We start from the raw sequence: 22,279 nt of genomic DNA on the forward strand, positions 1-22,279 counted from the left end.
CTATATTGATTACTGTTATGCGGGCTTTTGCGGACGGGAGCGGGACAAAACATGAATGTCGCGGGCAGGAGCGGGACCAGATAAGATATATTTCTGCGGGAGCGGGTGGGAGCGGTACTGAAAAATCCGTCCCGCGCAGGTCTCTAGTCTAAAGGCTGGAATACACTACACAATTTTTGCTGGACAACTTGATGCCAGTTGCCGAAAGTCAGAGCAGATTTGAGTTGACAGATTCCAGAAAATCACGTAGTGTATGAATGGTTATAGATTTTTTTTTGCTTCAGACTCTGATTCCATCCATTCTGACACTGTGTCTACACCGGACGCGAGCCGCAACGCGACAAAATACTATAGAACTCATTATAATCAGTGATGCTGTCTACACTGGATGCAGCACGACACGACAAATCCCCGACAGTAAACTGCTGCCGCGTTCTATTTATGACGTATTGTCACTAATTTCAAATGATTTTCAACGGTCGCATCTGGTGTAGACATGGTGTGAGGATATCAAACATGTTTGATATTTTCAGCCGATTTTAGAACACATATTTTTTTAATTTGTCATGCGTCTCCTAGCAACAAGGCACACATTTATACATGAGTTTGTTGTGATCGGAACAACTTCAAAGTCTGGTAGTGTATGATCCTCAGTCGTTTAGTGTATAATGGCCAGTTTTTTTTTAAACATTGATAATACTAAGAACTATTTCTTGAGCAGCAACTCATAATATTAGAATGATTTCTGAAGGATCATGTGGCACTGAAAACTGGAGTAATGATGCTGAAAATTCAGCTTTACCATCACAAGAATAAATTCAATTTGAAACTATATTTAAAATGCAGTTAAATACTGTTATTTCTTAGTTGTAATAATAGTTCACTGTTGTTTTTGCTTGATCAAATAAATGCAACCTGGATAAGAGACTTCTTTCAAAAATATCTATCACAAACTTTAGAATGATAGTGTAAATATAGTTAGTTGCTCAGTGATCCAACTGAACTCAGTCACATTCAGATTGGTTTAATCAGAACTAAATCCACCGATTCACCACTGAAAATTTGATCAGAAGCATCATGTTCTCAAAAGCATTGTGAGATAAGTTGATTGTAGAGACCATTAATGGTTCTATAATCTACTTGGACTTACACCGCATCTACACCGAACACGACAGTTGTTGTGTTGCGCTGTGCTAAAGTCTGTCTACACTGGACACGACAAAGGGACTGTTGCAAATCACTTGTACTTTGTGTCAGTAGGTCATAAACAGAATGAGGCATCAGATTGCATCCAGTGTGGATAGCATCACTTAGTTATTATGGGTTCTGCTGTCTTTTGTTGCGTCGCATCACGCTGCTCGAGCCCAGGGTAGACACGGTGTTACGATGCTTTGGGAAACGCAGCCCTGGTCAAGATTTGGTATTGTCAGAAAGAGTTTCAAATAAATCACTGACATGTCCAATTACTTTGAACTTTTAAACTATACAATATTTCATACTTCTCTTGATATGTTATATGGTTTTACAGGATTCTGATTGCTCAGGAATCTATATTTAAATATGGGCTGACGCTGGCTGGATCTGCTGAAATTGCCCTCCAGCGTACGCTCATACGGTCTGTGCGCTTGCACGAGTGTGTGTGCGTGCATATGTGTGTGTGTGTAAGGAGATTTTATCCAAGCTTCTCCATACAGATGTGCAAACGTTGGCAAAATTGTTTTTTTCCCCCCAGATAAAGCAAAAAGAAAGAGCAAAAGAGAGAGAGAGACAAGAAAGCAAAAGCAAAAAACAAGGAAAGTAAGTACAGGGAGTCTAGTTAAACATCCACATGGCAAAAAATCCTTCCCAAACAAAATCCTGTAAACAACTGTATGACTTTCAAATAGAAACAGACTCAAGGTGACCTCAACGGTTTTAGATGGAGAGAAAAGGAGGGGAAGAAAGATGTGGTTTAAAGTAGCCCAGTAAAAAGCGTGTGATGGTGTTTAAGTGAAGCTCTTTTTCACAAGACAGATTAAGAGGTTCAGTGGTTTGAGGAATGAAATCACCACTGCTGTAATCCGTTTATTGTACACCACAAATTAAAGCAGGCACTTTTAATTAAAGTCACTGTGGACATGTTTGCCGAAAGGGATGCAAACGATGATGCTGCTTCCTCCCAGACCAGAAACACACGACAGCATCTAGTACTCTACAGTGTGTTTATAGTTGTGCTTCATTTCTTTGAATGACAGTACTGAGGTTTACTTTCCCATCATGCTCCCTGGCCCGTCCTATAGCTGTGGGCAGTGGCAGGAGATTAATGATTCATGAATAATATGATTATGCTTGATAATTGAATTAAAATGGGTAGACCTAGGCCCAGAGTGTTCTTTCAGTGGAAGTCAAACTGAAGGCAGTTTTGCTGCCTCGCTGCCCAGTTGACCAGTTACTCAACAGAGCATTTTGATTGCCTTCTAAGGCACAGTAATATCATTTATACCGGTGTTATTTTAGTGTTGTATGTATGCTGTTATAGTTTTTGTTAATATATTGTGTAGTCTTTCATGTTTATATTTTTAGTGTTCATTTTAATGTTCATTTTTCGCTTTTGTCATTTTTAAATTTTTATTATTATTATTTTTTGAAATATTACTAAATAATAGTTATTATTGTAAATTTTGTAATTAATTTTTATTTCAGTTTTAGTTTTATATCAGTTTGAGTTGTCAGTTAGCAATTGTAGTACTTAAGCTTATTTCTGGCAACAACATTTTTTGGTCTAATATTTATATTTGATTATATTTCAGTTTTACTTTGATTACCAAATTTTTTTTTTTTATAGTTTTAGTTAACAAGATCAACACCGATTTATACATAATATAAATAATAATTGTGAGCTGTTTGAAATAACCAAGCAAATATTTAGAGTCTTTCTAGGTAATTTATAATTTAAGTAATAATTTTTCTAGGGGGGAAAAAAAACAATCTTGTCATCTACGAATTCATTTGTTTCAATCACTCAGTCGGAAAGCATTTTTATTCTTGCAACCAACTGCCAAACCACACGCACGGGATTGTGGGATATCTGCATTCAAATATTGACCAGATGGAGGCATTTTAGTAGAATTTAGTTAGTTACTCAACCAATGGATTTGGACATGCCCGATGAGGGAGCATATTCAATGTTTCAGCAATTTTTTACATTTTATTTTTCTCTTTTTATTCTCAGTGTTTGTAAAAACTAAACTGTATCTGCTCTTGCTTTTTTACTCTTCCAATGTGGGACTGTATAATTAATGTAGGTCTGCATATGTGCATTAGTGTGTGTTTGTGAGGGGGAAGTTTGTGTATGTTTGTGTGCAAGTGGATGAGAGAGACAATGAGTGGTATTTTCTTTGTACCAGTTATTCGAAGCTGCCTATTTAGTCCAACAAGCCACTAGCAAATTGTAATTAGTGTAAGATTGGTTGATAGATGAAAAAGGATGGCAGTGAAACACCTGGAGGTGATCTGAGCTGCATCGAAACACTCTGCCAAACATTTTTCTTGTGATTTTTAGCCCATCTGCAACACCTGCCTGTGCAAAAATGATGATACATGAGTCAAATGCTGCAATACAATGATGCATTCATGATGTATTGGGTTATAAAATTAGAACCAACTTTTAACAGTAATTTTGATTAACATAATTTAAATCATATTAAAAGAAAATTAGAATTCACCTTATCTATGTTATTGATGTTATTATGAATGTTTCATTCATGCATGTTTCATTTTGTATTTGTTTTGAACTTCTATCTGATGATGTTTGCCAGTCTTCTCCAATCATTTAGTCTGCTTAAAGTCCCGCCCATTTCCTACAATTGACCTCACATTCAGATCACCCTCCATCCAATCAAGAAACCAATGAATAGAACAAAGTCCTTTCCCAACTTTTTTTCTTTTTCAATAATTTGTTTCACTTGGACATACATCACAATATGGAATAAAAGATCTGTTGTTATTTCCATTACATTGCGACTAATTAGTCATTAATACATTAAAGAAGGCAGTCAGGTGCGGAAAGCTGTCAATGTTATTTTATTAAAAATACTTATAATAAGGTTCGTCTGACTTTGAGATTCTCTTTCATGTCTTTCTTTCCTATGTCTTCCTGATTTCTCTTTTGCCTCAAACCATGTTCTTTTACGAGTCTCTCTGTTTTTTCTGTGTGGAGTAATGCGTCCGCATAATCCCAGTACATTAGGCCTGCTCTACATACCAGCTAATTCACCCTCAATAAACTGCAATTGCTCGTTAATTGTGGTTTAATGAGTTCGGGGAGAGACAGGAGGTGCGCAAACACAACCGAGCAAATGTAGGGCCGCGGGAATGCCCACTCACCCCGTAATGCACTAAACGCTTTTGGACACAGATTTGCCATCAGACATCAAACAATGACCCAAAACAGAACTAGAGTTGTTTATCGTACAAAATGCACTTGAAATCAAACATTGAAATTTATTAGTATTACCACAAACTGCATAGGAACTGTATGCTAAATAATGATAGTAATAGTGAAACAGATGTGTTGGCAGTGCAGGGCGCTGAACCCTGAGAGGCATCAGGGCATTATCAGAGCAACCCCACATCTCACACTCATTAACCACAGAGTCTGCCTGCAGCTCACTGAACCAGCGATCGCTGAGAGAGCTGGGGGCAACAGTGAAGAAGTAAAGACAGAGGGAGAAAGAGTGTGAGAGGCATGGAAAGAGGATAATACAAGTCAGTGAGGGAAAGTATTGCTAAAGTGCAAAAAAAAAGATAGAGAGTCTTTAACAGTATTTTGCCTGTTTATCTTAAAGGGGTCATTATCTGAGAAATCTGATCTTTTGATATATATATATATATATATATATATAAGAGGTCTTTCTCGTTAGTCTAAAAACAGTTTATATAGAAGCCAATCTGCTAACAAGTTGTGGAATGTGCCACTTTATGATGTAATAGTGTGACTAAACATCGCCTCCGCAGAAGAAGATCAACGCGCCTGCTTGATCCCTGATTTGGATCAAGCATGTAGTAAATGCAGGTCTATTCAGAAACCAAACAATAAACTTTATTTGATGAACTTTATTTTTCTCAATTCAACACGGGATTTGCAGAAAAGATTGAAACTAAAAGACGATGCTATATTGGATCCAACAGTAATGTCTCACCACACAAGTGTAACTATTTTTATTACATGATTACTATTGCTATGTCTGTTATTACAGATTGTTTGATACGTACTGAGTATTCATGTGTTTTTGACCTAAATCACAGCAGTGTCCATCTGTGAGGAAAGTACGCTGTCAAACATACACAACTGTTAGCCAATCATAGCAGTGGGCGTTTACTTCCGAGTCTACAATCCACTACGCCTATTTAAACAGAGCGGTCTGATGAGAGGGGTTAAAACAGGACAGAAAATAGCCTATTACTTCTAAATTGTAATGTTTTTTGATGTAAAAATCTTGATAACATAAGTGGACCTCAGAGAACAGTACAAAAATAATTAAAAAGGCAGTTCATGACCCCTTTAATGTTTTCTTTTTATAGAGGTGTCTTCTGCTCATCAAGGCTGCATTTATTTAATCAAAAATACAGTAAAAACTGAAATATTGCAAAATAACTTTTATTTTATACATTCTAAAATGTAATTTATTTATGTGATTTCATAGCTGAATTTTCAGCATCATTACTCCAGTCTTTAGTGTCACATGACTCTTCAGAAATCTTTCTAATTTGCTGATGTGGCATTCAGTAAACATTTCTTTATTATTATCAGTGTTAAAAACAGCTTCATAATTTTGTGGAAACTATGATACATTTTTTTCCAGGTATCTTGATAAATAGAGTTCAAAAGAACATCATTTATTCAAAATCTTACACAAAGTTTGAAAACATTTTTTTTCCAGTGGAAGATGGTTGAAAATGATAAGTATGTGTAATTGTGAAGACTAGACGGGAGTGGTCATGAAGATGGCAGTGATAAAAAGAGAAAGAGATAGAGGAGTAGGAGGAGGCAGTGAAGGTTATTTCCCTATAGATCTCATTAAAGTCTACTAATCCCCCCTGCTCTTGCCCTGCAGAAACGGGCCTGAGGGAGCTGCTAGAATGAGAGAGACACACACAGAGGGTTACATTAAGCATTGTACCAGTCAAACATGAGTAAACACTTCAGTAAGACTACAACACCACATAATGCTTGCATACAGTATAAGACAGTTTAAAATTACAGCAATTATTTACTTCTTATCATTAGGAACCGTTACATTTTTGAGCATATTTTCATGCTAATTTATTGAAATAGAGGTATTTCCACTCACAGAACACACCATGTAAACATTCACTGATTTTAAGATGAGTTGTCGGTCAGAGCTGCCCAGCCCTTAAAAACAATATAAAATGTTGAGTTTTCAGAAGCTGGGTGATGCAACAAGACAATAAACCATAACATAGTAGTATATTAGCTACAGAATGACTTTGACAGAAGAAAACACGCCTTCTGGAGAGGCCCAGTCCTGACCTCAACCCGACTGAGATGCTTTGACATGACCTTAGGAGTGTGATTCACTCCAGACATCCCAAGCATATCGCAGAGCTGAAACAGTTTTGGAAAGAATAATAGTGCAGAATTCCTCCTGACCTCCTGCAGGTCTGATTCACAATTACAGGAAACATTTGGTGGAAGTTATTATTGACAAAAGAGTTATTAAATCCAACTATTCCGATTCTTTTTCCACCCTGCACTGTGAATCTTTACATAGTGTGTTGTAGAAAGACATGAAAACATTTTTGTGTGTTATTTAAGCAAACTATGTTTGTCCATTGTTGATGAGATCAACTTGTATAAGCTATTTAACCCATGGTATCTACAGTCGCATACTTTTTCCTACAGCTGTACATTGGATGTCTGTAATAGTTCAAACATATTCCGAGTGAAGTAAAAATATTGGTTTGCCATGCACAGCAGTCCTTATGTATTATATCAGCAAAATGTGGCATTTTTGTTCTGTATAGTATACGCAGTCTGCAGAGATCTCAGCCCCCTGAATCAATAATGTAGTTTGAATCAGGCTAATCTAGGACATTTGGTAATGTGGGACAACTAAACTCAATTGACCTATCGGTAAGCCCCGCCCCCCTTAGTTACTGTTGCTCCCTCGGACAAACAAAGGGAGTTGCTCACTGTCTTACAATGACAGCTGCAGTGTGAAAACCTTGTCCTATGATATTTTTGCACAATTTTGGACACAGAAGGCCACCAAATGGGAATTAAATATTCCATGGAGGGATTTATAAAATATTTAAAAATAAATACGGTGGGTAACTCCAAGGAGGGTTTACAGATCACAATGCAAGCGGGAGAAGTCTCATATTACGGTGGATCAACACTGTTCATGTATCGCAGGGTACGATTAAATTAATGCACATTTAACCAGTTTAATATGGAGAGGCACTGAAATGTAGACCTTAGTTTATGTGTTTTTGACCTACACTGTGCAAGACGCGAGAACAGTCCGCTATTTAGGTTGAACGTTAGCATGGACTCACTAAATTTAACGTTAGCTAGTTTTAGCCAGAGATACCTTGCTAAAGCACAAGATAACATTAACGTTCTGCTTGAGCAGATGAAAATTGTAACTTAATCAGTTTATGACAACCAGAAAATGAAAGTTTTTGTCTTCATTTGTATTGGGGTGAATACTTGGGGACATTTTGTTCTGTTTTGTTTGGATTCAGGAAATGTAATAAAATAAATTATATTGCCCATCCTCTCAGGATACCTGGAATCAGTGTTACAAGTACCCCAGGCCATCGTTTTTCCATTTTTGAAGCATAAACCCCATAAAACCGATGCGAGCTTCGGATCTTCCAATGTTTCTCTATGGCGCTGAAACCTAAAGATGTCCGAGTTCTGCTCTCCGTGCAACTGATACTCGACTGTCATTGGCTAGTCTGCGTTCGAGGGGAGGGCCTTACCGATAGGTCAATTGTGTGAATTTTTTTTTTTTTTAATGGCCACGTTAGCACATCTATGTTAACATGACCCTATTATAGCTGGATTGGTATTTGATTAAGACATGTTTGTTGGTCTGACATTCAAAAACACAATGAGAAAGTAGAGAGAGAAAGAACAAAAGTAATGGGCTCAAAACAGAATATTAGCTAAAGAACAGAGAAAAACAAGTATGAAAATGTCAAGAGAGAGAGAGAGATGTAGCTCTTAAACAGAATCTTTATCAATAAAGCAATTAGACCAGGACATACAAGCAAAGACATTTAGGTACATTTTGTTTAATTAGCTAATCTGTTTAGAACTTTTATCTGTAAATTGTTCCTCAACGCTTTGAAAACACCACAGGATGTCACGCTTATTGTCAGAGGAAAATAAGAGAGGATGGCATTGTGAAGAAGTCTGTGGTTTGGACCTGAAAATAATAGCTCTTAGATTAACTGCCAAATTACTATAATTAGATGTCATTATAATAAATCATTTTCCAGGTTGATTATCATTCCAACAAAATTATTGTAATCACATGGGTGCAAATGAACTCACGTCTACATCTGTGTTGTGCACCTTTTTTTAATCATTTGCATTGTACATGTAGTGTTAAAAGGATAGTTCACTTAAAAATGACAATTCTTCGATTTTTACTAACCTAAAGTCATTTCAGTCCTGTATGATTTTTATTCTTCAGTAGAACAAACAAGGAGATGTTTTGAAGAATGTTCACACTGTTTTTTTCCATGCAGTGAAAGTATATGTGAACCAGAGGCTGTCCAGTATGGTGGCCCAGTAGTGCACAACACAACAAAATCGCCAAAACACAACAAAAGGACTAATTTCGATGTGTTGTGGTAATTTCGCTGTGGCTTGTTTCTGTTATGTTGTGCTAATTTTGTTGTGTTGCAGCTTGTTTCCATTGTGTTGCGACTTGTTCCCGTTGTGTTGCGGCTTGTTCCCGTTGTGTTGCGGCTTGTTTCTGTTGTGTTGCGACTTGTTCCCGTTGTGTTGCGGCTTGTTCCCGTTGTGTTGCGGCTTGTTTCTGTTGTGTTGCGGCTTGTTCCCGTTGTGTTGCGGCTTGTTTCTGTTGTGTTGCGACTTGTTCCCGTTGTGTTGCGGCTTGTTCCGTTGTGTTGCGACTTGTTTCTGTTGTGTTGCGGCTTGTTCCCGTTGTGTTGCGGCTTGTTTCTGTTGTGTTGCGACTTGTTCCCGTTGTGTTGCGGCTTGTTCCCGTTGTGTTGCGACTTGTTCCCGTTGTGTTGCGGCTTGTTCCCGTTGTGTTGCGGCTTGTTCCCGTTGTGTTGCGGCTTGTTCCCGTTGTGTTGCGGCTTGTTTCTGTTGTGTTGCGGCTTGTTCCCGTTGTGTTGTGGCTTGTTCCCGTTGTGTTGCGGCTTGTTTCTGTTGTGTTGCGACTTGTTCCCGTTGTGTTGTGGCTTGTTCCGTTGTGTTGCGGCTTGTTTCTGTTGTGTTGCGACTTGTTCCCGTTGTGTTGTGGCTTGTTCCCGTTGTGTTGCGGCTTGTTTCTGTTGTGTTGCGACTTGTTCCCGTTGTGTTGCGACTAGTGCTGTCATCGATTAATTTTTTTTTTACTAATTAATCGCACACTTTTCTGAAATTAATCGCGATTAATCCCACCTAACATTAAAGTTTTTAAATATACTTTTATATTGCAATAATTTCACATTCAATCTTCAAATTAATGAACATAAAGACAGTATATTTTTAATATTTAATGACATCTTTTTTATGACAGAAGGCCAGTATCACTGATACCAATTAATACTGATTTTCCTATAAAAATGTTTCCCCCTAATATTTAACCATTGACTAGCCATTCAACTTTACATTATAATTAAGAGCTATCAATTTTAACATTTATTAGACTTTAAAAATAACTTCTAATTTAAGTGAACTTAAAACAATCTTCACATAAACCCATTATAATAAATGTCATATTTATCTACCTGTGCCCCTCAGAAATATACAGAAATGTAATAAAGTTATTAAACACTAAATTCTAAACTAAATACAGATGAATCCTTAATACTATAAAAGTTATTGATTTGCTCTTTTTTCTTTTATTATTGATGAATAGACATCACAGCAGCTGGTTATTAGGTTGTTTTGGCTTCTATTTCTTTAAGAGCTGTAGCTGCTGGACATGACGCGGATCTGACACGCATCGTATTTTCTCTCAACTCTACCTTTTCTGACCCATTTCAGGTCGGACCCATTTCAGTCTCTACTAATGAACTGACGAGTTGAATCGGGTGTGTTAGATGAGGGAGACAGTGCTGGGATGCTCCAGGACAGTTTTGAAAACCATTTCAGAGACATGTTCTTATGTAACTCATATATGACATATTACATGCATGCACAGTTTTATGGCAGCTTTAATCGCCTTTTTGGTAACTTCATGACTTAACTGATCACGATATTGGATGCTCGTAGTTTCTTTCACAATTTGATATGAAATGATACAGGCTATGCACGCACCATCACCTTTGTGCGTGTATTGTAGAGCACGTGCTGCGAGCACAGTACAGTGTACGCTCTTTTGGCTTGCGCCTGATGCTGAAGTGAAGTTGAAGCACGCGTCTGAAATGTCTGCTGTTTGATGTGCTCTTAAAGACGTTCTGCGATTGAATAAATGCACTTCTTGTCAAGAAATAAGAGACAGAATTAGCAGTTATGAGTGGGGTGGCCAACCCTAGGCCCCGCCCCTGCGTTAACGACATTAAATAATTTTAACGTGTTAAACTGAAAAAATTAATCGCATGTTTCCGTTGTGTTGTGGCTTGTTCCCGTTGTGTTGCGGCTTGTTACCGTTGTGTTGCGACTTGTTCCAGATGTGTTGCGGCTTGTTCCCTTTGTGTTGCGGCTTGTTCCAGATGTGTTGTGGCTTGTTCCCTTTGTGTTGCGGCTTGTTCCAGATGTGTTGTGGCTTGTTCCCTTTGTGTTGCGGCTTGTTCCAGTTGTGTTGCGGCTTGTTCCCTTTGTGTTGCAGCTTGTTTCTGCTGTGTTGTGATAAGTATGCACACACACACACACACAAAACACTATAACAATATTCTAAAGGACTTTCCTTTGAATTACAAATTCCATGTCTTCTGAAGCCATTTACTAAATTTCTTGCCTTGACAGCTGTGGTCACCATCCACTTTAACTATATGGGAAAAAAGCAGCTTGGATGTTCTGCTATAAATATCTTTTGTCTTTCACAGAAGAAAAAAAGACAAATGGGTTTCAGAAGGCATGATGCATGTATAAAAGATTATGAATTTTTCATTTCTGGGTGCACTATTCTGCATATCCTTGCATATGCAAGATGTTTGACTTGTACGTACTGAAATGTGAGTGATCTCCACATGTCTTGATATTCCAAATTTTCTGTGAAGTTGTCCACTACACCCATGACCTCTCTCGAGCAGAACTCCCTCCAGTGCACATGCTCTCCGTAAGATCACAGTGAAACTAGTATACCATACCATAGCGCACCAAGGGACTGCTGAGATGTTTCTATGGTAACCTGCAGCTTGCTCCACTAATGAACTGGTTGCCATGGTGATGGGGATTGGCTGTGTGCAAAGTGAGAGACTGAATAACAGAGGGAGGAAGAAATTTCACACTTCTCTGTGCCACTGCATGTACACACACACACACATACAAGAGGACAGTGCAGGAAACTGGCCGTTTCGGACTTAACCCCTCAACACAGCCACGACCAATCACAGCAACTCCTCAAGGTCAGAGGAGGGGATTTCTTTCCATCACTCCGCTGCAGGGCTGTCCCATTTTCACAGTTCCTGGAACTGCGCTGCTGTCCCATTATCCAGCTCGAAGCGACCAAGTCCCTTAGCCTGGAGCTTGTGCTCAAGCTTGTAGGCTGCAAGGGGTTTTAGGCGATGTTGTAGCAGGAACCGAGCTGTCCTTTCCGAGTGGGGTGTGTCACAAATCACATCGCAATTCCTAAGCTTCTCTTGCGGTACCTGGGCAGGCTGTGTATTGTGGGTATTGCTGTAGGCTAATTAATCAATTAGCATTGCCATTTAGCACTACCAGGCTGACTAAAGACTCAAATTGGATGTTAATGAAGCGGATGGACAGTTGCCGGTCAGGGGTCTGCTGACATGCGGTGATGTTTCACCTCAGTGAATCACAACGTCTCCCTCTAGTGCACATCGGACAGAACTGCATTATATATATTTTTTTGTCTCTTTAGGGTCAATAGGAATAAATAGTAATTTATAGTAATAAGAATTGTTTGTTAGTTATTATTAATAAATAAAATAAAATTAAGCATATCTTTTTATGTAAACAAATAATGTAAAATATATGAAAAATTAATTTTAATAAATATAATAAAAAATATAATACACACTACTGTTCAAATGTTTGGTGTCATTTTTTTTTAATTAAAACAAAGTAGAATTTTTATACGCAGCGAGACGTATTAATAATACATCCCAAAAATAATAAAAAATGTTTCTTGAGCTGCAAATCAGCATATTACATGATTACTAAAGGATCATGTGACACTGAAGACTGGAGTAATAATGCTTTGCCATCACAGGAATTAACTGCATTTTATAATAGAGAAAAACAGAAAACAGTTATTTTAACTTGTAATAATATTTCACAATATTGCTAGTTTTACTGTATTTATAATTAAATAAATGCAGCATTGATGAGCAGAAAACACTTTCAAACTTCTTTCAAGATCATTAAAAAAATCTTACCAACCCCAAAGCTTTGAATGTTAGTGTCTATAATATAAATAAAAGCACAAAAAAACAAACAAAAAACTAATATTTATAAATATAAATATCTGAAATGTAATATTACAATATAATATTTGGTCACACATTATTTTAAGGTCCAATTCTCGCTATTAACAAACCATTAACAAACCATTAAACCTCAATAAACTCCTAATTTGCTGCTTATTAGTTGTTATGTTTAGGTATTGGGCAGGATTAGGGATGTAGAAAATGGTCATGCAGAATATGTGCTTTATTAGTACTAATAAACAGCCAATATGTTAATAATAGGCACGCTAATAAGCAACTAGTTAATAGTGAGAATTGTCCCCTATACTAAAGTGTTACTTAATATTTGTATAATAATATAATGTAATGTAATATAATATAATGTATGTATAATCGTTTTGTTTATCTAACAGCCATTTTTTTTCTCTGTTTTCGTAGAAGTGTCTGAGGTTCAACCCTGATGCAACCGTATGGAAGGCAAAGCAGCAGGTGCTGTGTAGTCTAACTGAATCTCTAAGGGATGTATTAAACTATGGCCTTTTCCAACCTGCTACTGACGGGCATGATGCCAAGTTCCTGGAGGAAGAGAGGCCGCTCCGCGAATACCCACAATCCTTTGAGAAAGGAGTACCCTACCTGGAGGTACCCTTCCTTTTATTCTCCTCTTCAATGTAGGCATTTTTGTTTACTGTCTTTTTTTTTTTTTCTAGTCTCATTCTATAATTGAATGTGAATGTTGGTGCTAGGAAACTGCTGCTTCAAATTGTTAGTTGCCTAGGTGATAATAATTCTTTAAGCGGCTTCTCTGGTAACTATGAATCTTAATAACCCTGATGTGGTTTATTGGAGATTTGTCTTACAATGTAAAAAATTTAAATGTTTTTTTTAATTATTTGAAGCACACAAGGCAATTACAACAATAGTCAACTCAAAGTTTAATTAATTCATAAAAACCCCTTTATATCTGAAGTTGATAATAGGGTTTGGCAATATCACTTATTTTTGTATTATTTATATACTGTTAGTGTTTATTAATATTTTAATAAATTAATATTCAAATATTTTATTTGTATGTTTTCAGATTTCTGTTCTCTTTTTTAGTAATTTTAATACTTCAGCTTAAATATATGTTTCAGTAGTTGCCATGTCAACATTTTTTATGTTTTCATCTAATATTCATATTTTGTTTTGATTATTTATTTAAATGACTTGTAACTATTTTTTAATAGTTTTTTTAAAATATGTAGGTAATTTAAAATAAATAATGAAACAAATGAAATTATTTTAATAGTTTTGATTTTAGTGAACATTGAGTTTAGAAAACTTTACTGATCACAAAAACTTTTATAAAAAAACAACACCACCTGTAAGGGTTTTAAGAAAAGACCAAACATTTGTTTTTAACTCTCCTTATTTTACATTAGTCCTCCTTACATTACTGTAAAAAAATTTTCCTCCACAAAGTTTCTTTGACGGCTCTCAGATAACTGTCTTTCACTGATTTTCTTTCACACAGTTCCGCTACAAAACCAGGGTGTATAAACAGACAAATCTAGATGAAAAACAGCTGGCCAAACTACACACAAAGGTAAGCATCACAACAGAAATCATCTAATTTTCTAAAAATAGAAATATAAAGTGAACATTCAAGGTGTGCTACTTGCGTCTTAGGTCTGTATGTTAAATGCGATAAGTAGCTTATCATCAGGGCACTGCCTAGCATAGCTGTATGTGTCTCCCCCTACAGGCCAGTCTGAAGAAGTTCATGGACTATATCCAGGCCGGGGCTGTGGAAAAGGTAGCCAAACTTGTAGACAAAGGCCTTGACCCCAACTACCACGACCCTGATACGGGAGGTGAGGTGTCAGGCACTGCACTGTTCCCTTCCTGTGAGGCTTAATGAACTTCCCATTAGTGAGCTGGATAATGAATTCCTGCCAGCAGAGCATAACTGGCCCACACACATGCTATATGCATATGGAAATAGGGCTGAATGAATATTCAATGAGCATTTACAGGAATGGACATTTGCATCTTCTCAAACGATCCATGCAGTTGCCAACAAAAGTCATCTGGAGTTTAAATTATGCAACAAATGTGTAAAGTTAACGTTATACTCAGTGGCTGCCTCCTAAATAAACAAACAAAAACCCAATTACTACACTTGGGCTGTTTAATGAGATGAAACAATTACTGCAGCTCAATGGTACAGTTCAATGCGTGTCAACAGAGGAAATCCACTGAATAATTTGAATGTATTTGTAACGGGGCAGCATCTTTTATGGCATATTAATTCAAGTTTTTAGCACTTTGGGCAAGCATTTGGTGAGCTGGAGACATGGCCAGACATGCCGTGAAAGCCGTTTTATGGACCAGATGACAATGCAGAGTAATATTAGCATTCGTTTACAGCAGAGTTTGACTTGCAAGACGGCTACCTTGAGTGTTGTTCACAGTTTGTGTCGTCTGCGTTGTCACAGAGTTGATGTTGTGCTTGCCAGACTGACAGTCACTTCACGAAGCAGACCCTGCTAACAGGGAGTGAGAACTGCTGCACCATTTGCAACCACTAGGAGGCTGATCCGAGAGAAAATTTCTGTTGCAATTAAAAGGATAGTTCATCCAAAAACAAAAATCATCTTTTTGTGTACTCACCTTCATGTCATTCCAAACCTCTTTAAGGAAGAATAAAAAATAAAATAACTAATAGATATCACCATACTTCTCCAGCTGATTGATTACATTAAGAATTTGTTCTGTTTTACGTGTGTTTTAAATATTCAAATGTTGCATTGTCTAATTTAGGGGTAGGCAACGTCGGTCCTGGAGTGCCACTGTCCTGCAGAGTTTAGCTCCAACCCTAATCAAACACACCTGAACAAGCTAATCAAGGTCTTCAGAATTACTAGGGCTACAGGCAGGTGAGGGTTTTTCAAGGTTGGAGCTAAACGCTGCAGGACATTTTTTTCTTTTTATCACTCCATAAATCAGAAAATAATGTCACCAGCCAGAAAAAAAATCACCACTTTTTAGGAATAAAATGTTAAGTGTATATGTATAAAATGTATAAAATGAGTAAATCATGAGGAAACAAAACCCCTCTGTAAAATTCTTCAGAAAATAGATGGGAATAAAATTGTAAAGTTTTGTTTATGTAAATGTAACTGAGGTGGAGATTTATGGCTCACTGTCTGAGAAAAAAGAAAACTGCCTTTAAATATATGTATTATAGTAATTGAAATCTACAAATGCATATAGATAAAGTGCAATGAAATAAACACTTAAAAGTGTATTTTGGATGATTTCTTTCCACTAGTCTAAAACAACATGTTATTAAAAGTTGAATAGCCCAAAATCTCAAACTTGACCAGTGCACGGGAAAACAATGTCGTGCCTTTTAAATAATTTGCTGAAAAATATGTACTGTATCATGTGTATCATAAAGCTGTTAACCATTGCAGCCAAATCACTGGGTTGAACTTGGGATCTGGATCAGTCTGATTTGTGAATGAATATTATGAATGAATCTTCGTAGGCTGGATCAATTGATTCATTAGTTTCACTTACTTTATTCCTATCTATTATATATATATATATATATATATATATATATATATATATATACATATACATATACATATACATATACATATCCTATCACATTGATTGATTGCCTAGTGTACTGACTGATTTTGTGTGTGTGTGTGTTTGACAGAGACTCCACTCACTCTGGCCGTACAGACAGAGCCGGGCGGAGGGGAGATCATCAGGGTGCTGGTGATGGGGGGAGCTCACATTGACTTCAGGGCAAAGGATGGCTTGACCCCTCTCCATAAGGCTGTCAGAGCACATGCGCACACTGCCCTACTGGTAACACATAACACCTCAGAACCATGATTAGGATGAATTTATGTTTGTAATAAAAAAATCATATATACATCTAATTGTCTGTTTTCTGTTTTTTAGACGCTGTTGTCTTTGGGGGCATCTCCTGATTATAAGGACCGCCGCGGGCTGACACCACTTTACCACACTGTGCTGATAGGGGGCGACACCTCCTGCTGCGAGACCCTCCTCTACCACAGAGCCAAGCTGGGGCTCCGTGATGAGAACGGCTGGGACGAAACCCATCAGGTACAAAAAATGCTAAGAAAAACAGCGTGTGACATATACAGGAAACACATGAATAATAGAAGTATAACTGATAACTGCTGTAACTGATATACTTGATGTGCCATGGAACAATTGTCTAGTCTTATTCTAAACATACAACTTAATATGTATATATATGTAACAATAATTTTATAATTAATGTATTTTTATTGCAGTTGATTATAACTAGAAACGTTTTTTAAAAATGTTAGAAAAGTGGAAAACTGAAGCATTTTTTCTAGGGGTCGGATTTTTGTAGCCTGCTGTATCTGTGAATCATTCATTCATATGTCATGGGAAGCACTGATTAATCCTGAACATCCCTGCTTATTATTTACAAGTTATGTATTTATGTCTTTGTTTTTTGGATACATACAGTACCATTACAGTAAGTTTACAGTATGTTTGTTTTATTCTGCAAGCATGAATTAAATTTATCAAAAGTGACAGGAACAACTTCACATTGTTACAAAAAGTTATCATTGTTTCCACAAAAAAATATTAAGCAGCACGACTGTAAAATTCTAGTTAAAATGTGGAAATATTAAGAAATGTTACATTAGGACCAAATCAGCATGTACAGTAATAAATTAAAATTTTACATGTATTAAAATGGTAATAATGTTTCATAGAATAAAAATGACACTGTATTTAAAAAAAAAAATGTAGGCTTGGTAAGCATAAGAAACTCCACCACCACCATAGTTTTCAGATATAATTTTGTGCCTTCGTACACTTTTTTTAAGTGCTTCCACAGTACCTCCATCAGTAAGGCTTCATGGATACTAACAAGAAACTGTGTTTCTTTTTTGATTCATATTACACTAGATATCATTTAGCATTATCAGTAATATTATGGTAATTATTACAATGATTCACTTTTAAACTAAAAACAGTCAAATTGTGGTTGAAAAACACACTTGCCAAGTTTCTCCTCCCTTTAATAAATCACCTTAATAAGCTTTTTAGCCTTTAAAAACCTAACAGCCAGATGGAATGTTTAACAAGAATAAAGTCATTTGCAGTCTTTTGTGGCAGAATTTAATAATCATCAAAGCTACACAAGTTGCAGACAGACATTACAAACATAAAGGCAATAGAGACTTACAAGGTCAAGAATCCGATCTGGAGTTTCTTCCAAGTACCATCAGTTGGGAATCACTGCTCAGTCCTTCTTCTCTCTGTGCATGTGTGCATTTCCATATCTATTTTGATTCCTTCGTTCTCTTCCTCTCACTCACACATTCACTGTGGTGTTAATTAGCGAAGGTGTCTGTTCTGACAATGTATAAAATCTATTCTTCTCTCCCTCTTTTCCCTTCCGTATGTCAAATGACTGTTTCTGCTCTTCCTATCCACCTCTCTTTTCTCTTTCCTCCTCTCCTCTCATTCTTTGTCTATGCTATTCTCTCTCTCTCTCTTCTATCTCCAGGCTTGTCAAAATGGGAACTCTCAACACTTAGAGCACCTGCTTTTTTATGGTGCAGACTCCTCATCCCAGAATGCCTCAGGAAACACTGCCCTGCACATATGTGCTTTATATAACAAGGTATAGCTGCTGGTCCTGACACAAAAATCAAGCCAAATAATAAAATCTCATGTTGAAAATGTCTGTCTTACACCAGCATGGGTTTTCAGGCTGGTTTGTGCTAACTAGTGCTGGTTTTGTGCTGGTCAAGCATAGCCTTGCTCTTCAGCAGCTGGTAAAGCTGGTCACCAGAACGGTCTTTCCAGTGATGCTTTAAAGATCCCAGTGAAGATTTCATTATTTTGTGTACAAGTGGTGTGTTTACTGGGGGCATAAAGTTGTATGATGTATAATGCTTGTTACATTTTGTGGCCAGCATCAGATGGCTTCAGTGTCTTCAGGCTGTTATTGTCTAATTTCACCATTTAGGAGAGCTGTGCCCGCATTCTGCTGTATCGAGGAGCCAATAAGGACACAAAGAATAACAGTGGGCAGACCCCCTTCCAGGTAATTATGAGACACTTGTAGGTTGTTATTTGGGTTTTCAGTGCTCTGCATATTATTAACAGGTTAAATCAAGTAATTAATTAAAGAAAACTAAATTCTACAAACCCTCTTCCAACCTTATGTATGTAGTTTGAAGTTAACTTGTAGGTGAAGAATGTAATTTTTGGATGTTAAAACGCTTCCTCCCATCCCAGTTTAATATGCAGAGATGACTGTAAGTTATAATAATAATAATGTCTAAAATTAACTTTTTTATATTTGCACTTCCATCTGTTGATGCTAGTGGCACATAAATGGCACATTTCGCTTGCTGTTTTGTAGCTTGTAGTGTGTTACCGTTTTTGCATGCGTTGCTTGCGAGTCTCAGGTGGAGTGAAGCTGCAGCGAGCCGAAAGAGTTTTACTTAACCTCAGCCATCTCCACAGAGCCAGCTGTGACTGTGATCGTGCATTTGTGTTTAATATGATGGAAGTTAATGCGTGTGTGTTTGTGTTTAATATTGTGTTATTCCCAAGCCTTGCGTCACTGTGCGTCATTCACAGATGCAAATATTAAGCGTGTGTGAACTTCTTTTCTAGGTGGCTGTGATGTCTGGCCATTTTGAGCTGGGAGAAATCATTAAAAACCATCGTGAATCAGACGTAGGTAAGGAGCGGAGATTTATTTTGGTTGTGCCGGTATTTTTATTCTGTGTGAGATAATTTATTTGCTCTTCAAACTGTGTGACATTTGGAGCTTGATACTTTCGTCTCTCTTTAGCTGCATTGCGATTCACACAGTCCCTAAGCAGTGTTCACTGCTCCCTACACACTCAGCAGGGGATCTGTTGAAGTTCACTCCATTTGTAATGATTTGCAACATCATCGAATACAGACCACCCATGCAATGTACAATTGTACACCGAATATCCTGTGAAGTGCATTTTGCAGGACATTATTGGGCAATTGAAACATACTTCTGTCTCTCTTGGCATCTGTACTCTCTCTATATGACTGTTTCTGTCCTGATTTGATGTCAGTTCCCTTTTTGGAGTCTCCAAAGTTTGCCCCCCAGAGGAGGGAGAGTTCTCGTACTCTTGGATTGCCCCACCCTCATCCCTTCTTGCGGGCCAACAGTGACAACAGCATGAACGTGCCAGACTGGATCGCTTTTCCCAACGCTGCTGGATCAAACCTAGTCTCCGTGCAGGTAATTTATTGTTTTGTTTTGTTTTTCCTTAAAATTTTATTAACAAAAATAACTAATCTTTAAAGATTTACAGATCCTGAGCACCACTGAGAAGCATCTGATCTTGTAAAATGTGTGATAAGTACAGCCGCTCCATAGTATAAACAGAGCACGTGCGATCGTGAATCTCGAAAGCGAAAGTGAAACTATAACGCGATCGACCGATCGTTCAAAAGCAGTTCCAATGCCCTGCATATTAATATAATATTTTGTTATGTTGCTGCCTTGTTAAACTGCTTTAAATTATTTTTTTTCCCCACATCAATATACGCTCCATACACCATATTGACAAAGTAAAAACAGAATTGTCTCAACTTCATAATTTATTAAAAATAAAAAACTGAAATATACATTGCATATGTATTCATACCCTTAACTAAATATTTAGCTGAAGCCCCTTTAAAGTCTCAAGTCTTTTTTGTTTGATGCGGCAAGCTTTGCTCATCAGAATTTGCCAATTATCTGCCATTCTTCTCCTTACCTCTTCACCTCTCAAGCTCTGTCAGGTTGGATAGGGGCAGGTGCACATTTTCAGGTTCCTCCAGAAATGTTTAATTGGATTCAATCCCAGGTTGTGGCTGGGCCACTCAAGGACAGTCAAAGAGTTGTCTATAAGCCACTGTTGCTGTGTGCTTAGGGTCATTGTCCTGTTGGAAGGTGAACCTTCTGCCCAGTCTGAGGTTCTGAATGCGCTGGACTGGACTGGCTATCTCTGACGAGTCCCTCAGTCCCTGCTGCTGAAAAACAGCTCCACAGTATGAGGCTGCTACCAGCACACTTTACTTTTGGGATGGTACTCTGCAGGTGATGGGCAGAGCTTGTTTCCTTCAAACATGGTGCTTAGAATTGAGGTTCATCAGACCAGAGAATCTTATTTCTCACAGTCCGAGGATCCTTTAGGTGCTTTTTTGCAATTTCCAAGTGTGTTTTATTGTGTCTTTATAGGCCAGCTCTAGGAAGAGTCCTGCTTGTTTCAATAAAAGTTTTTTTAATTACCGGTAATACGTTTATGTTTAGGAAGGATACATTAATTTGCAAGTGAAAGTGAAAATATTCTACAAAAATATTAAGCAGTACAACTGTTTTCAACATTAATAATAAGAAGGAATGTATCTTAAGCACCAAATCAGTTTGTGAAGTTTGTGATGTGATCTGAAGACTATGGTAATGACTGCTGAAAATTCAGCTTTGCCATCATGGGAATAAATGACATTTAAAATATATTAAAATAGAAAACTGTTATTTTAAATTGTAATGATATTTCACAATAATTACTGTTTTTACTGTATTTTTATCAAATTAATGCAGCCTTGATGAGCATATTTTCTTCAAAAACAATTAAAAATACTTATTGACTTTTAAACTGTAATATTGTTTAAATAATAATAATAATAATAATTAAAAAAAAGATTAATTTAAAAAATCTGCAAAAATATGTAAAAATGTGAAAATTAAACATTTAAAATTAGAAATTTGAATTCATAAAAGCTATCCATTTGCATGGAAGTTAAGGGCCATCCAGACCTTTTGGTTTGACGCTGTGTACAATACGGTTTTATTCTGTTGGTTTGGGAAAAAGTACATACACAGATGTTATCAGAAACTTTAATTGTTACTCTTCATATTTTTGTCAAACTATAATTGTTACTCATCATGTTTATGTCTATCTGTCAGGGTCTAAAGCATGGCGGCACCTTGCGTAGCTCCAGCAGTCCCCGTGGAGCACGAACCCGTTCCCCATCTCGTGGCCGAACAGGCGACCGAGACGACCGGAGCCGGCAAACACGGGGAAGACAAGGGTGAGAAAGAGAGAGTAGAAAGGACAAGGTTATAGCTTGTCATTCAGCGAACTCTATGCCTAAATCATCATCAATATTCACGTCTTGTGAAGATGGACACCTGAATGAATCGAGCCGGTAATAAATGTGCATAAATGAATGTTAACCCTGTTGTCTGATACGTGTGCCTTTGTACAGGGCCGGCTCTATCAGTAGTCAGGGCACAGCAAGCGGGCAGCGGCGGCGTCTCTACAGTGCAGTGCCTGGCCGTGTGTTTGTGGCCACCCGCTCGCACTCAGCCCAGGGGGACCGCGAGATCAGCTTCAACAAGGGAGACAAAGTCAAAGGTGAATGGGTTTGTGTG

At 37.4% G+C, this 22,279-nt stretch overlaps 1 protein-coding gene across 1 annotated transcript in view; it reads left to right on the forward strand.

Moving 5' to 3' along the window:
- Window positions 1-22,279, forward strand: part of shank1 (SH3 and multiple ankyrin repeat domains 1) — a 79,435-nt gene that overhangs the window by 16,804 nt on the left and 40,352 nt on the right. The window contains exons 3-13 of the mRNA XM_058770453.1: window positions 13,222-13,425; window positions 14,300-14,371; window positions 14,531-14,639; window positions 16,499-16,653; window positions 16,750-16,917; window positions 18,368-18,484; window positions 18,833-18,910; window positions 19,489-19,555; window positions 19,929-20,098; window positions 21,812-21,936; window positions 22,114-22,262. Of these exons, the coding sequence (XP_058626436.1) occupies window positions 13,222-13,425; window positions 14,300-14,371; window positions 14,531-14,639; window positions 16,499-16,653; window positions 16,750-16,917; window positions 18,368-18,484; window positions 18,833-18,910; window positions 19,489-19,555; window positions 19,929-20,098; window positions 21,812-21,936; window positions 22,114-22,262 (1,414 nt within the window). The remainder of the gene's footprint in view (window positions 1-13,221; window positions 13,426-14,299; window positions 14,372-14,530; window positions 14,640-16,498; window positions 16,654-16,749; window positions 16,918-18,367; window positions 18,485-18,832; window positions 18,911-19,488; window positions 19,556-19,928; window positions 20,099-21,811; window positions 21,937-22,113; window positions 22,263-22,279) is intronic.

The sequence above is a fragment of the Onychostoma macrolepis genome, chromosome 03 (assembly GCF_012432095.1).
Source record: "Onychostoma macrolepis isolate SWU-2019 chromosome 03, ASM1243209v1, whole genome shotgun sequence".
NCBI classification, from domain to species: Eukaryota; Metazoa; Chordata; class Actinopteri; order Cypriniformes; family Cyprinidae; genus Onychostoma; species Onychostoma macrolepis.